Source organism: Megascapheus bottae, chromosome 25 (assembly GCF_031878675.1).
Source record: "Megascapheus bottae isolate mThoBot1 chromosome 25, mThoBot2.hap1, whole genome shotgun sequence".
In the NCBI taxonomy this organism is placed as follows: Eukaryota; Metazoa; Chordata; class Mammalia; order Rodentia; family Geomyidae; genus Megascapheus; species Megascapheus bottae.
Window position 1 is genome coordinate 24,562,807 of NC_143533.1, and position 14,158 is coordinate 24,576,964.

At 46.9% G+C, this 14,158-nt stretch overlaps 1 protein-coding gene across 6 annotated transcripts in view; it reads left to right on the top strand.

Annotated features, from left to right (window-relative positions):
• Meis2 (Meis homeobox 2) overlaps positions 1–14,158 on the top strand; it is a 378,408-nt gene that overhangs the window by 328,894 nt on the left and 35,356 nt on the right. For all 6 annotated transcript variants that reach the window (XM_090318635.1, XM_090318634.1, XM_090318636.1 and 3 more), the window contains one exon: positions 3,617–3,693. In XM_090318635.1, coding sequence (XP_090174761.1) covers positions 3,617–3,693 — 77 coding nt within the window. The remainder of the gene's footprint in view (positions 1–3,616; positions 3,694–14,158) is intronic.

A 14,158-nucleotide genomic window follows, 5' to 3' on the forward strand; every position in this document is an offset into this window, starting at 1 on the left:
CATCGAGGTTATTTTCCTCTTTTTTTGCTCCTGCAAATAACGTGCTTTCATTCATTGAGTTCTTCCAATTCACGAGGCGGTTGGATATCATCTCAAATGTTGATTCACCAGCATCAGCCTTTCCAGCACAGAATGAAGTTCATGGCTTAGCCGTTCCAGGTTGGCCCTCATTGCCAAGGGATTCACCACCCATGAAACGTGCCCACCACTGTCTCATGAAGACATCACACATTCTCTCCATGCGCTGAATAAACAAGGCTCAGTGCTTTCCCTGCCCCGGGAACTTTTAAATGAAGTTTTACAAGCTCACCAGTTAAAAACGTTCTCTATCTACACTGAGTTGTGAGCTGCAAGTTGTCTTCTCTGCTCCTTGAGCGTGTGTCATTTGATTTCAGAGGAAGGCCTCGCTGCTGTCCAGGGGCCTCACCCCCGGAGGGAAGGGAGGCTCGGCATCACTGTGATGTCACAGCGCATGCTCTTTAGAGTCTTTGGAGGCACCGTGGGCCACCAGACAGGAGTGATTTGTCCCTCAACAGTGAACCGACCAAGCTTTAGCTTGAGTCCAAGAATATGAAAACTGACAACAAGTGATGGCATGTGGTCAACTTCCAGTTTTCAAGTGCAGACATACCCAAGTTTGCTTTAACCTTGAGCCATTCAGACATTTAGGAATACACTTCAAAGAAGATGCGAAGGCCTCCATGTTATTATTTCAATATGATGTCTGTTTGAATAAAGCCGAGAATGCATGTGATAGACAATGTAGCAGAAATTCTGTAGATCCGCAGCTTGGCCTTGCATGTATCCATGTATTTGTAAATTAATACAAAACACATTGTCAGGGCTCCAGCTCTGGAAGCTGATTGTTTTCCATCCCTCTTTAATTTTAGAAATAGCGTGGCTGACTGCCAGAGCACTTTGAGATAAACATTCCCCCCCACACGCGAGGGGTGTGGAAGCATGGATGCTGGGAAGCCACAGAATGTCATTTACATTGTAAAGTGATTGTGGTCTACCCTATTAATTAAAAAAATAGCCATCTGTGCGAGGTACATTTTGGTAAGACACCAGTGTTTTTCAATGAGTCTAGATGGAACTTTCAAGTGCTTTGGTGGTACAAGTGTCACCAAGAGGTTCCTAAGAGAAATTGCCGTGTTTATGTAATTCTGTGGTCATGACTGAGTTTCTAATAGAGCGCTGGAAACTCTTCTTGTTAATCAATCAGAATTTACCATCATATTGGAAGGAACTGGCCTGCCGCCACTTGCGACTCCAGCTCAGTGCTTGAAACATAACATTGATTGATTGATTGATTGATTGATGGCCAGTCCTGGGACTTGAACTCGGGACCTGAGCACTGTTCCGCCCAGCTAGCACTCCACCACATAAGCCACAGAGACACTTCTGGCCTTTTCTGTGTGTGAGGTACTAAGGAGTCAAACCCAGGACTTGGTGCGTGCTAGCCATGCCCTCTGCCACTAGGTAGTCGTAGTAGCACCATTAGGTGCCACTGTGCTTGGAACTTTTATTTCATCTAAACCTGTGCTGCGTCCGTCGTCTGCCTCTTTCCAGCATAGGAGCACATGCATGTGCGCGTACGCGCATGCTCTACCACTCCCATTCTCTCAGCGCGGTCACGGGCATGTGCGATGACCAAGAATGGGAGAGACGGGAGCTCGGGAACCGGGCAGCAGGCTTTGTGTACCTGGTGTGATCTGGACCTTCTTTGGTGTGCTTCTTTGTTCTCATCCTTAATTTTGCTATTCGTATCATTTTATTTCCATTTGGGCAGACAACCTATAACCATAGGCTTTTGCCGTCTCAGAAGGGTAGAAGTCAGAAGGCGCTAATCCCGTGTATTTGGCGAGAAAATACCTCAACAAGATTTTTTCTTCAATTGTCGTTTCCCTCAGGATTTTCAGCCAGTCAATGTTTGTTCTGTTCCAGCGTGCGGCCACGCCGGTGTCTGTGACCATCAGTCGCTGCTTGCGAAGTCACTCATCACCTCCGTGGCCAGAAGGAGAGTAGAGGACAAGGACATTGTTTGCAGGAATCAGGGTGTTGGGAGGAATGTTTGCCGTGGTGGCAGAGTGCAGCTCCTGACAGGAGGGATTGATGGCCGGGACAGAGTGAATGGTCAGAGCTGCCTGGTAGGATGCAAATTACCCACTGTGGATTCCAATTTAGCCTGTTCATTTTTCTTGGCCGTGCTGAAGACCATTAGTGGTTTCTGAAGCATCGAAGGGGTCATTCCTAATGTGGGCAGGCTCGGAGCGGGGGCGGGGTGGGGAAAAGCCTCCTGTAATTACACAGCTTTCAGGAGCAGGCTCCAGGCCCTAGCCAAAAAAATGTCAACACCTCGCAATCAGAAAAATTTATTTTCATTTTATGCTTAACCCATATTAACTCAACATTATCATCTTTCTTTGTTAACATTTTCAGAATATTAGAAGCCTGGCTCCTATACTAATATAAATCTAGTTAACCCTTTTGCTGTGCAGGGGATTTTGTGTCACCTGATGGCAGTTGAGTTTGCTAACAAGCAGTTGTGTACATTTTGGATGGCGCATGCTGTTAGACAAGACAAAGTACCTGAGGAGTCGAGTCTTAAGTGACTGAGCAGTGTCGGCTCTCTCAAATACCAGAGCATTCTGAAGGGTCCCGCGGAGGTCCCAGGCCCCCTGCACTAACACACATCCGCATCCATAGAGCCTGCCGAGTTTTTGAATGACATTGCCACACCTGATAGAAGTTTACTTTTCAGTTTGAGAGAACCGGTGAATTTAAGTCAGGGACTCATCTGTTTGTATCACTTTTTCAAGAAACTGTGTGATTCTAGAATAATAATACTGCATTTCACAGCGAGAGAATCATGTCGAGTGGCGGCGGGAAACCCATCATTGTATCTGGGGGTGAATTGAGACAGGACATCCAGGGTTCAACCGCAGAGCGAAAACCACTGAGACCTATGGCTTCATTCTCTTCATGCTGTGCTTTCCTTTAGCCTGTTAAATTTCCACACGAAGCACTATACGGATGTGTGGTCAGTGTGGTTGTGTGACCCCTCTTAGGCCAGAGAGGACTGAATGAAGGAAACTTCCGTTTCCCCAAAATGAGCAATGTAAGTCTATTGTAAGTAAGTTGTGCTGTAACTTAGCTTACGGGGTAAGGACATTTGTCGCCATGGCTTTCAGAGTAGCTGTGAGTCTGTCCTATGCACCACTTTCCAAATTTCTACTCTGTGACCTCAGGTTGACGAGGCAGTGAGACAGCTATGCTAGCCTGCCACAGGTCAGCACCCAGGGAGGACTTCTGGATTTCTGGAAAGCCAGGGGAGTGGGCCTAGAACCAGTGTCTTGGCTGCAGCTGCCTGACTGCAGGTCTCCTCCGGCCTTGCATCCTGGCTGGTGGCCTTGACTGGTTCTGTAGAAAATGGTGCAGGCCCGGGGCCTGCATACCCATGCCTGGCCGCACTTCCCCTCCACAGTCATGCAGACGCCAGGAGGAAAATCAAGCCATAGTCCAAAGGAATCACCAGCGGGGGTTTCATTCTTAGAAGCAAGTGACTCTTTCCTAACTTCTGATACATCTTTTAAAACATTTGTTTTTCCATTAGCATCCGTACCCTTCTGAAGAGCAGAAGAAACAATTAGCGCAAGACACAGGACTTACAATTCTCCAAGTAAACAACTGGTGAGTGACCCCAAAATCAATGTCTTAGCTAAAGAATTGTTTGCTGCTTTTCTCTTTCCTCCCCCACCCCTCTCATTTTTGATTTTACTTCAAAAACAAATGAGAGTGAGGTTGATACAATTTCTCCCTTGAGGGGTAAAAGTAGAGGAAAGAACTGTCCAGGGAAGGGGGCTTGTGTTGTCTCCTTTTCCCTTGTTCTTCCTCTCCACATCATTTCCCTCATCTGTGTTTAAAACTTCACCAATGGAATCGCAGGTTCTGTTTGGGTGATTCCAGATAAGACCGTTGTCCCTGTGTTGTGGGGTTGGCTACACAGTCCCCAAACCCAGTCCCCATCTCGGTTTCTTTTGTCTAGGCTTTGAGGGGGGTTGCGGGTAAAGTCTTCCGCCAACTAGAGATTCATTTACTCTAATTTTGTTTTAAATCGAGAAAGAAAAGGGTTGTTTTTTTTCCATTTTCAGTTTGGTGATTTGGAAGATTGCTCTTGTGGAGGTAGATGGGCCGTCCAGCCTTTGTGCTTGGCTTAGAGGGTAACTGAGGAAAAGGAGGGGCCGGGATTAAATAAAACGATCACAGCGGCCAAGAAATGATATAGGAATTACTTATCAAAATACCGGCCCCGGTTTTATCAGCAGCTTAATTTTGTTCAGTACATTCTTGGGGTGATGTTCAGATTAATTGAACTGACAGTTCTCTTTCAAAATTCAGGGAAAGTATTTGCACGGATTTCAGGCCTTATACAAACTTAATTACATGGAACTCCATTTTATCATTCTAATTCCATGTAGCAGAGGTTGTATTTACAAATGAGAAGTCTCTGCCTTTATTCACAGCTTTCCTTAATATATTTATCAAAGCAGGTTCATTTACAAAGTGCTCTATCTGTGGGATACAGGCAGGCAGACATTAACAAAGCTTTTAGGTTTATCAGGCTCGCTGCCTGATGAGCTACCCGAGGGTCAATTGATTTTGTGGTTCTGTGATTCATTTTTTTCTCATTTTTCTAGGATCACAATGAGAGACATGCTTGGAGAATTAGCCAGTTTGTCTGCCTTATCTGTCAGGCAATTTTTTTTTTTTCCCAGGGAAGTCAAGCTACTTAAATTGGCCACAGGAACTGCCGTTATCTGACTTTAATGCACCCTATAGTGCGGATAGCATTTCAATTATACCAGTAACCAAAGCTTAGCTGCAGCCCTTTCATGCCCAGTGCTGTACAGAAAGTGATGTGCCTACCTACAGAAGCAGAAAATTGAGTTGCCTTGCTTCTGTCAGGGTGATTAATGCAGAAATAAACTGCTAACCTGAAAAGAGAGGCAGAAAGAAAGGATAGACAATACAGAGTTGAATTCACTTTAATTTTCTTCTAAAGATTGGAACTGTGTACATTTAAAGATACCCTTTAGACCAAAAACTTGGAATAAAGGGGATAATCGGAGGGGGAGGGCTTTCCCTGGATGGGAGTCTTCTGGCCTGAATGTGTAGGTATAGACGTGTGTGTGTGTGTGTGTGTGTGTGTGCGCGCGTGTGTGTGTCTGCTCAGTGTGTGCTGGTTGAGCGCTGGGTGTCGTGAATTATTCTAATAGGTGCATTTCGTGTTAGCCACAAGGAAGTGTTTTCCCCGCACATGACTTTGAAGGGTAGTACTGGTTGCCAAATGGAGCCGGGAGGTGTTGAGCCACTCTGGACGTCGTCATTGGTGGAGCCTCAGAGCCCTTCCTTCTGTGAATGCTGGGCGGGTTAAGGGGTGTTGCCATGGGGGTTTCTGCATTGCCCTGTGGCCCTGACCCTGGCCCCGGCCCTGGCTCTTTTGGAAAACGCTCCTGTATATCACTCACTTCCCGCGGGTTTCCACGCAGTCTTTGCACGGGGAAAAGGGCGGGACTTGTATCTGCAAAGAACAGCTTTTCTCGCACACACCTGGCTGCTCCCCGGAAACAGCCCTCCCCCCCCATCTGAACTCCATCCAGCCCGGGCATGTATCAGGGGTTTAGCCGGTGGGATGTTTTCAGATTCTTGTTTCTGTTATTTGAGCCCAGAACACCAAGGGTCAGGACATGACAGTCTGTCGTAGGACATACTTTCCACGGCTCGGTACAGGCTTTCACACCTGCATCTCTATGAAATAATTCCAGCTTTCTAATTTTCACACTTCCTTCTGAAAAAAATTCTGTAATCCGGCCCTCAGGCCGGTTCTTAGTTAACCACTGCCACCACTTTGATAATAAGGTGTGACTCACGAGGCGGCTGTATAGCTAAGACCCTACCAGGCTGCCGAGAACTTCATGTAGACACCGATTTCTGGGGATGTCACAAAGAAATTTCAGAGAGGTCCCCCCCCAATACATTTTAAGCCTGCCTCACGCAGTGCCTTGCCAACGCTAGCTTTTCACAGTAGAGAAAGCGATCGGTTGTCTCAGGTGCTGAGAAACGGGGAGACTGTCACCTCTTTCTCTAGGTCCTGGGAACCAAGCAGTGGACCACCAGAAGTTCCTAAGACTTAGCCCGCGTGTTCACTGGAGGGAGTGTGTGGTGAACAACCAGGTCAAGAGGTGATTCGGAAGGGTGCTCGTTTTTCCTATAGTGAGCTCTCAGAAACCCATCAGCAATCAGTTGTCTAATTAACCCTTAAAAAAAGGTATGATGGTGGATAAGGTCGGGTATGGTGGTACATGCCTGTAACACTGGAACGGAGAGGCTGAGCCAGCTTGAGACACCTCCAGGATTTCCAAGGGAAATCACAGGGGGGGCGGGCAGCCAGTCAAGGCAGCTGTAGACTCACCAGAGTGTGTGCAAGAGGAGGGAACAGCAAAAACCCTCATTCTCCACCCTCTGCCCGCATACCTTGTGTCCCCTGATGATAAATGTGTCACCTCCTATGACCTTGGCTCTATTGGCAAAACGGGGACATCTAGCCGTGAGACTTTAATGAAAGTACAGGCACTTGGCACAGAGCTGGCATGTGAGTAGATGGAAGCCATTGCTAAAATACTTGAAAATAAGTAACTGCAAGGCAGAGAAACCCGATCTCAGGCAATGATATACATCATCATTAAATTGTCTACCAAACAAGAGGGAAATTTCTCCTGGGGAAAAGGACGTGCGTAATACTGGGGACAGACGGTGTGCTGGGCACAGCTTCTGTAGGAAAGCAAAGCGGAATGACGTCGGGCCTTTTATGTAGTTCTTCGATGCCAGGGAAAGATGAGCGAAGCACAGCAGGTAAGTGCGTGCAGTCACTGTGAGGTCAGAGGCCTTCAAGAATGTCTCAGGTGTTGATGGTGTCTTCCGTGACAAGGACCCAAAAAACTTTTTAATGAAATTCTTGATTGAATAATTTGTTGGCATGGATTTGTACATCTTTGACAGTAGAAATCACTGAAATACGGCAAAGTCTCCATTCTGACAGTTAAAATCCCTTGAGCTAAACCTACTCTAGCGACCCATTCTGTGTTGTCATGTAACTTCCCCAGCGCTGTCTCGGAGTTGCAGTGCTAGCTGGGAATTTGCAGGTTGGAATCATTTTGGTTTTGACTTCGTTGGTGACGAGGTGTTGCCACAGAGCCCGACTGGCCTCCGATTCTCAGTCCCACCAGAGGAGGGATTCTAGGTGTGAACCCCCACGGCTACCTTCCACATTAAGTATTAAGAGAAGACATGCCTTCGTTTTTTGAAACCCCCATTATTGCAGTAGTCGTAGCCTACTTCTGTACCAGCAGAACCCACGGGGCTGTGTTAGTTGTGAACACAGGAATACCGGGAGCAACGGTCTAGTTCTTCAGGGAACGAGGTCCAGGCCCCCGATAAAGGCGTGAAACTTGACCCACAGGTTGAAGCTGGCTCGAGAGTCCCTTCATGTAGTAAGTTCTGCTGAGGCTTGAGCTCACGATTTCCCTGGTACCGCTTGGTGAGCCGCGCCTCCAGCCCTGGGCTGCCCTTGCCCCTGGGCTCCATCCCAGCTATGGGTAGAGCCTCCCGCAGATGCCAGATGGGAGTACTCTCACCCACTGCAGAACTCTTCACGGAAAGGAGACTGCTGTGCCTCACCTGCAGGGTTGGGTGGAGCACATTTCCTTGTCCCCGTCCTCGTCCCCTCAGCTGCTGTCTTCCTCTTCCTGTACCACGAACGCCATACGTGCCAGGGACTGGCTTTCCTTCGTGAAGGCAGACGGGGAGATGTGTGCATGTGTGTGTATGTGTGTAAGCGTGCAAACGAGGAAGCACGGTTAGAACTTGCCCGTGTTGGTGGCCATGACAGGAGCAGAGTGGCACTGTGAGGACACAGGCGTGGAAGTGCAGTAGTAGCATGTTGTAGTTGGGTGCAAGTCCAGGGCTCACCACAGGCCTACCTACCGTCAGTGAGTCTCTCAGCCCACTGGTCTGATTAGGAGCAGAGGGTTCAGAAGTCACACCCCTTCACAGCAAAAGAGTGCGAGTTGGCATGTCCCCTAAGGAGATCTGACCCCAGGACCTACGTGGGAACGTGAAGACCTGGAGAAGAAGCTAGGGAGTGAGGAAAGCAGTGTTGTAGAAAGGGTCTGGAATACCAGGCAATGCAGAGGAGGTGCACAGACTGGACACTTGCGACCCAAAAGATGGGACAAGCCGTGGGACCAAGTGCTTTCACTGTGGCTGTGAGAGTGGCAGAGCTGCCATCTTTGGTGATTGATTCCACATAACATCTATGTTTCTGAATAAAGATCTAGCCAGACTTGCCCGGTACTCGACCCTGTGTGCACTGATGAGCAGAGTGGGGCTCTCAGACGGTCCCTGGGTGGGAGGAGCAGGCCCGGGGCAGGCAGGGGGCGAGGATGCCGAGGGGCACATGGCACAGCTGCCGCACACAGCCCTTCCCAGAGTCCAAACGCGCCGTCTCCACGCTGGGCCACTGTTTAAAAAGATGAACACTCAACGAAAGGGGTCACTGTGATCCTGCAGCGGCTTTTACACCACATGTCCCAGGCTGACCATGGCATGGACACACGTCCCCCGGTCTCGAATAGAGAGCGCCCCACGGCCTCCCATTCATGTCCTGAAGCAGAGTTGTGAAATTCCCACCCCGATCTGGACACCAAGGCCGCTTGTTCTCCAACCCCAGCCAAGGTGCCTCCCGCCGTGCCCCGAGCGCCCGCGTCCCCAGGACAGCCTCAGCTGTCCAGCAGTGGGGGGACTAGCTCCAGAAATTCAGATTCAGACTCAGTCCAGATTTGGGCAGGCAGCTAAGACTCAGCAAGAGCCTTTTAAATGTGGTAAAGAAAAGGAGTAGCAGGGGTAATAAAAGGAAGGAATGCCAGAAAGGGGGCACACAGGGAAGGCAGTCCTTTACGTTCAATTATACCAGCTCCTTTGTGCTTTTCCCTTTCTGCTCGGTAAAGAAAGAATGAAATATGGTTTTCATAGCAAGCTGGCAGCATTATCTCAGGATGCATATTTCTTTGCTGGGTTAGAATGCCAATAAGAGAAAAAAAAAAAGTTCCTCGTTTAGAGGAAAGTGCAGTGCTTCAGAGAAAACACCAAACAACAGAAAGGAATGCAACAAGTTTTTGACACAGCTCCAAGAAAATGCCCCTTGAAAACATATCGGGGAGAACTTTTTTTAAAAAAAGATAAAATTCCTCATGTTAAAAGTTATCATTTTTCAAAAAAACTAAATATGAGGAAGAAATGTCACTCGAAATGTTGACTCTCTCCTTTTTGATATTGGAAGAGTTTTAGAATTCGTGCCTTCTCTTTATTAATGAAGACAATAAACTCCAGGCAAGTGCAGTGTTAGGCTTTACCTCTGTCTGGACTCCATTACTCCAGTGTTTGGAAGCGAGACAAGGTTCACTCAAGTAAGTCCTTTATCCCACTCAGTTGGCATCATCTCCATGCTTTCTCAAAGTAACACTGAGCTAAAAGTCCACGTTGCAGCCAGTTGCTTGACTTAGCTACCTCCTTATTTTTAAATAGGAAAAGAGTAGAGATATAACTTGCTGACGATATTACAAAACTATTAACAACTAAATTCAGTAATTATTTCTAGCCTCCACACAGAGAGAAAAACAAAAGTTGTACTTCTTAAAACATTTAAGAAAAACAATGTTCAGATTACCCTTATTTGCGGACTGAAGAAAATGAGCTCATAAGTGCATTTAAACTGAGGTCCTAAACCAGAAGCTATTAATGAGATTTATTTTATTTTATTTTTTTAAAAAAAGAGATGAGAGTGAGTGAAGGACATTGGTATTATTTCTACTTTTTTTTTTTACCCTTAAAAATAAGAGTCTTGATTGCTACAGCTTGGCTTTCAGTTTCCCTGGTATGTTTTCCAGCAAATTTTCCCCCTCATTTCTTCCATTACCATTCAGGATGGAGGACTTTTAAAATTCTTTCCAAAAATTCCCTCTTGAGGTACTTGATGAATAGCGTTCTCATTCACCTCACTCACGCCCTCACCGGAGAGCAGGCTTCTAAAAACGACTTCATTGAGGATGCACTCTGGTAATGAGTCAGTGGAAGTCCTGTTAACCTCAGGGTCCTGAAGACTCCCTGAGAGGGTTGAGAACTTGAGAAACCTTGAAAAGGAGGAGAGCACCCACCGATTGGGAGGAGGGGGTGCTTGCAGGGTTTCCCTGGAAAGGCACCACTGTGGTTCCTGAGCTGTTCCCTGAAACTTGCATAAAAAAAAAACTAAGGCGTACCTGGGTTCTCTTCGTAATAGTGCTTCTCATGTCTTTTCACGGCTTCATTGTTTCATTCTAATCCTAATAAAAAAATGTTTCGATTTAGTTCAGCTTCTGGGCATGCTCAGAATCCCCGCTGCAGCTGACTGACCCATCCGTTCTGTGGAGATTTGTGACCACTCCCCACCCTCACCTGTCCATCTGTTAGTTATGCGCTCAGGTTAAAACACTGGGAAGGCTCCTTTTTCCCCTCCAGGGGTAAACCGGGAGTAGAGAGAGATTTTCCCTGCAGTCTCTAGATACAGCTTATCTTTTAGATACCCAGGAGGCGGAGGCTTGAGCCTGTTTACTGTCAACGTCAGGAGTTTCAAACTTCCTTAAGGCCTGAGATAAGCAGCAAAAGTTAACCAGTAATTATCCAGAGAGTGGTTGGATCTGAGAGCAAATCCTCCACATGTGAAGTCAAGGCCACCTCCAATGGAAAGCAGGGGTCCCGGGCCCTGCAGGACCCTACTTCCAGCCCCCCCTCTCGTGGGTATTGGTTGGGGTGCTTTCACCTGCCATAGCATCCACATTTGGGCAACAGCAAAGCAAACTATCACCTCATTTGCACCTGGATATTAGATACTGTTTCACTTTTTCAAAAAAAAAAATCACAAAATATACACTGGGTGTCTTTAACTACATTGTCATCTAAAATCCAAAAAAGGACTTTGAAGGGGGTTCAGATTCCCATTTGTGGTGAGACTTCTCACTGGCCACGATAGGACGAGGGGATCAGAGTTGTAGTGCGTTCTCTGTCATTGGCCTCGAGAGGAGGCCTGCGTGCGTCCTGGACCATGCCCAAGAGACACTTTTCTACTCAGGAATGTTTGTAGAAAGTAGCACAGGAATCTGGCCACAGCTGGTTTGTTTCCTGTGTTACCTGAGGCCAGATGAATTCCAAGCACTTCCTTAGCCATCTGTTACTAAAACCTGGTCCTCTTGGAGCACATGACTCCGTGTGACTCTGATAGACAGACAGGTGTCTTGCTGAGCTGCGGAGGGAGATCCGCTGGTTCTGTGGGTTGTGTTTGCTATGACAGACTGCGGCACCCGCGGGGAAAGACACCAGGAGAAACTCCGGGTGGACCAGAATAGTCAAAGTCACAGGCAATGACTCTGCTCATGGTTTGTTGTTGTTGTTGTTGTTGTTGTTTTTAATAACACTATTCCTAACATAATGTCAGTAAACAGGAAACAAGTGATGTGTGAATTAATTAGCACTAAAGGAAGCTCGATTCATTATTTATTAGACTCCATGGAAGGATTTGTATGACCCCTTCAGATCCACCAACCAGAGACGACAGGTGGGTGTTGCCTTTCTGAGGGGATCACTCGCGTGCACTTTGTCAGCTTACCAGCTTCTGACATTAAATAAGCCTCAGGTATGATTTATTGAGCAGCCTTCTGACAGGAGCAAGGAACTGAAATCTTCCAAGGCCTTGCTGAGCCCTGGTTCTATTTTCATTACCTTCTCCGAGTATTACATTTAGTCAACCGAGTTATGTGCAGTTGTGGGAGATTCTCTCTTGCTCCCAGAAGTCATTGTTCAACTCATAATAAAATTATGCTATCAATTTGCCACAAGAGAAACACTGGAGTTCACTAAATTATTGCCATGTGTTTTGTACTAAAGACAAAGTGATACCAATTAAAAAAACAACCACCCCTGGATTTTATTTTTTTAATAGTGTGCGAGGAGGAGTGAGCCTGGCTCGCAAGGGAGGTCATGTCTCCCTCCCACCTCTTACAAATTTCATTTTCCTTAATTAGAAAACGGTGCTTATGGAGAATGAGCAAGGGGTTTAAGTGGGGGGAAAGGAAGAATGAAACCTGAGCTGAGTCCTAAATAATATGTCAGAAAATGACAACTGGCTTCCCACAAGACTATTTCAGTTGAAAGATTTGCTAGGTTACATTAGGCTCAGATAGATCTTTCTGGAAATGGTTCCCTAACCCATGTTCTAAGAAATGTGTCTGTCGCAAAGCTTGGCAGACCAGCGAAGGAGGCACCCGTGAGTTGGGTCCATCTTTAGCTCCCACCTTAGGGTGCCTTCCCAGGACACCGTGTCCCCGCAGACGGGAAATATCGTTACCATGCCAGAATGTCATGTTTCAGGTCATCAGCAGAAACGAATATCCTACCTCTCAATTCATCTTCCACTCGGTTCAGGAAAGCATGCCAATAATTTGGTCTTGGAAGGAAAGCTTGCCTCCCATGCCATAAGAAAGGAATGCTTGCCACTTTGCCACGAGGTTCAGGTTGAAGTGAGTTTAGAGTAAGTCAAATTTCATTGCCACAGAAAATCTTTATACAGTAAAAATACTTGCAGCCCTAGGCAGTAATTCACTAATTTTAAGTAACAGCTGGGGGCAGCCTCTTACAGTGTGTTGTAATGAACTGTATCTGTTCTGAGGACAAGCAAGTAAAACACCCCAAGAAAATGGGCTGTCCACGGAGGGGACCATTTGTCCACTAACAGTAGAAATAGTAGTTGTTAATGCCGGAAAAAATAGAGAGTGCTTCTGTGTTTAATTGCTGGAGAAGCTATTGTAATAGCAAAACCAACAAATAGACTAAGATAAATAAAAAAAAGAACATTGTTCTGTAGCCACCACAGCAGCATAAAATTAGGTAGTGTTTCCTGAGTGAGTGCTTGAGTCTTTGGGTCCGTGTCCGAGTGCGTCTGGAATGAGCTGTGGATTGATTTTTGGATTGGTTTTCCTGGCATTTAGTTGACCGAGGAGTCATTCAGAACTAAGGTGCTTAGCTCGGAGTAGGTCCTCATACTTTTGTGTTGAATTGAATTAAAGAAGCTGGAAAAAAGCCGGGGAAGAAAACATAGTCGACCTGCATGCTGAGGAAGAAGGGCACTGGACATGTCATTGCCTAGATTTGAAGTGAATTCTGCGTCAGAGGAAGATGGAAACAGTGTAGGACAGTGTAGAGGGAAACTGAGGAATGGAACTCTGCTCGCCCTGGAGGCGCAGGGCGAGGTCTCCCCAGACACAGTGGGAACCCCAGCGGGAACCCCAGCGTGGGGTAGGCTTGGTGTACAGACAAAGGAGGAAAGCATTGGACAGGGACACGGCCCCCGATTGGGTCTAATTCCAGCTCAGACAATATGCATCATCTGGGACAATTTAGCTTTGCTCGGTATCTATTCCCTTGTCCATTAAAGAGTCGGGACCGGGTGATTTTTTAAGGTTCTTTCTGTCCTTAAAATTCTATTATTTTATTATTCTAAGCCTGTGAATTGAAAGAAAGAAAGAAAAAAAAAACCACGAGTCAAAGCAAGTGAGATGAAAAATGATTTTAACCATTGTACCCTGAATTGATTAGAAGAGGAGATGGAGAGAGCTGTCGTGGTATACTATAGGTGACTTCAAACCTGAATCCGAGATTTAGCTATTAAAATGAAGAAAAAGAAATCAATTTTTATCTCTATTGTTAAAGAGCCATGGCAGCATGTGGTGAGAATACTGCAGGCTTACCCGTGGGCCCCAGGCCTCCCGAGCTGGGGACTCGAGTGGGGCCTGGTGGTTTCTCTGGGAAGATGGTTTCGTTTTCACAACAGACAGCCTGACCCAGAGATGAGCCCTGCCCTGCCCGGGGAGAGGGCGGACTAGCAGGAAGAGCTGGGGCCCACAGGGCAGGGGAAGGTGGGTCCCAGGTACTGCTGTTACTCAAGGCCTGGCACAGCTGGGCAGCTCAGAGGGAGCGGAGGCTTTGGCTGAGGCTGAACCCCCCCCCCCAC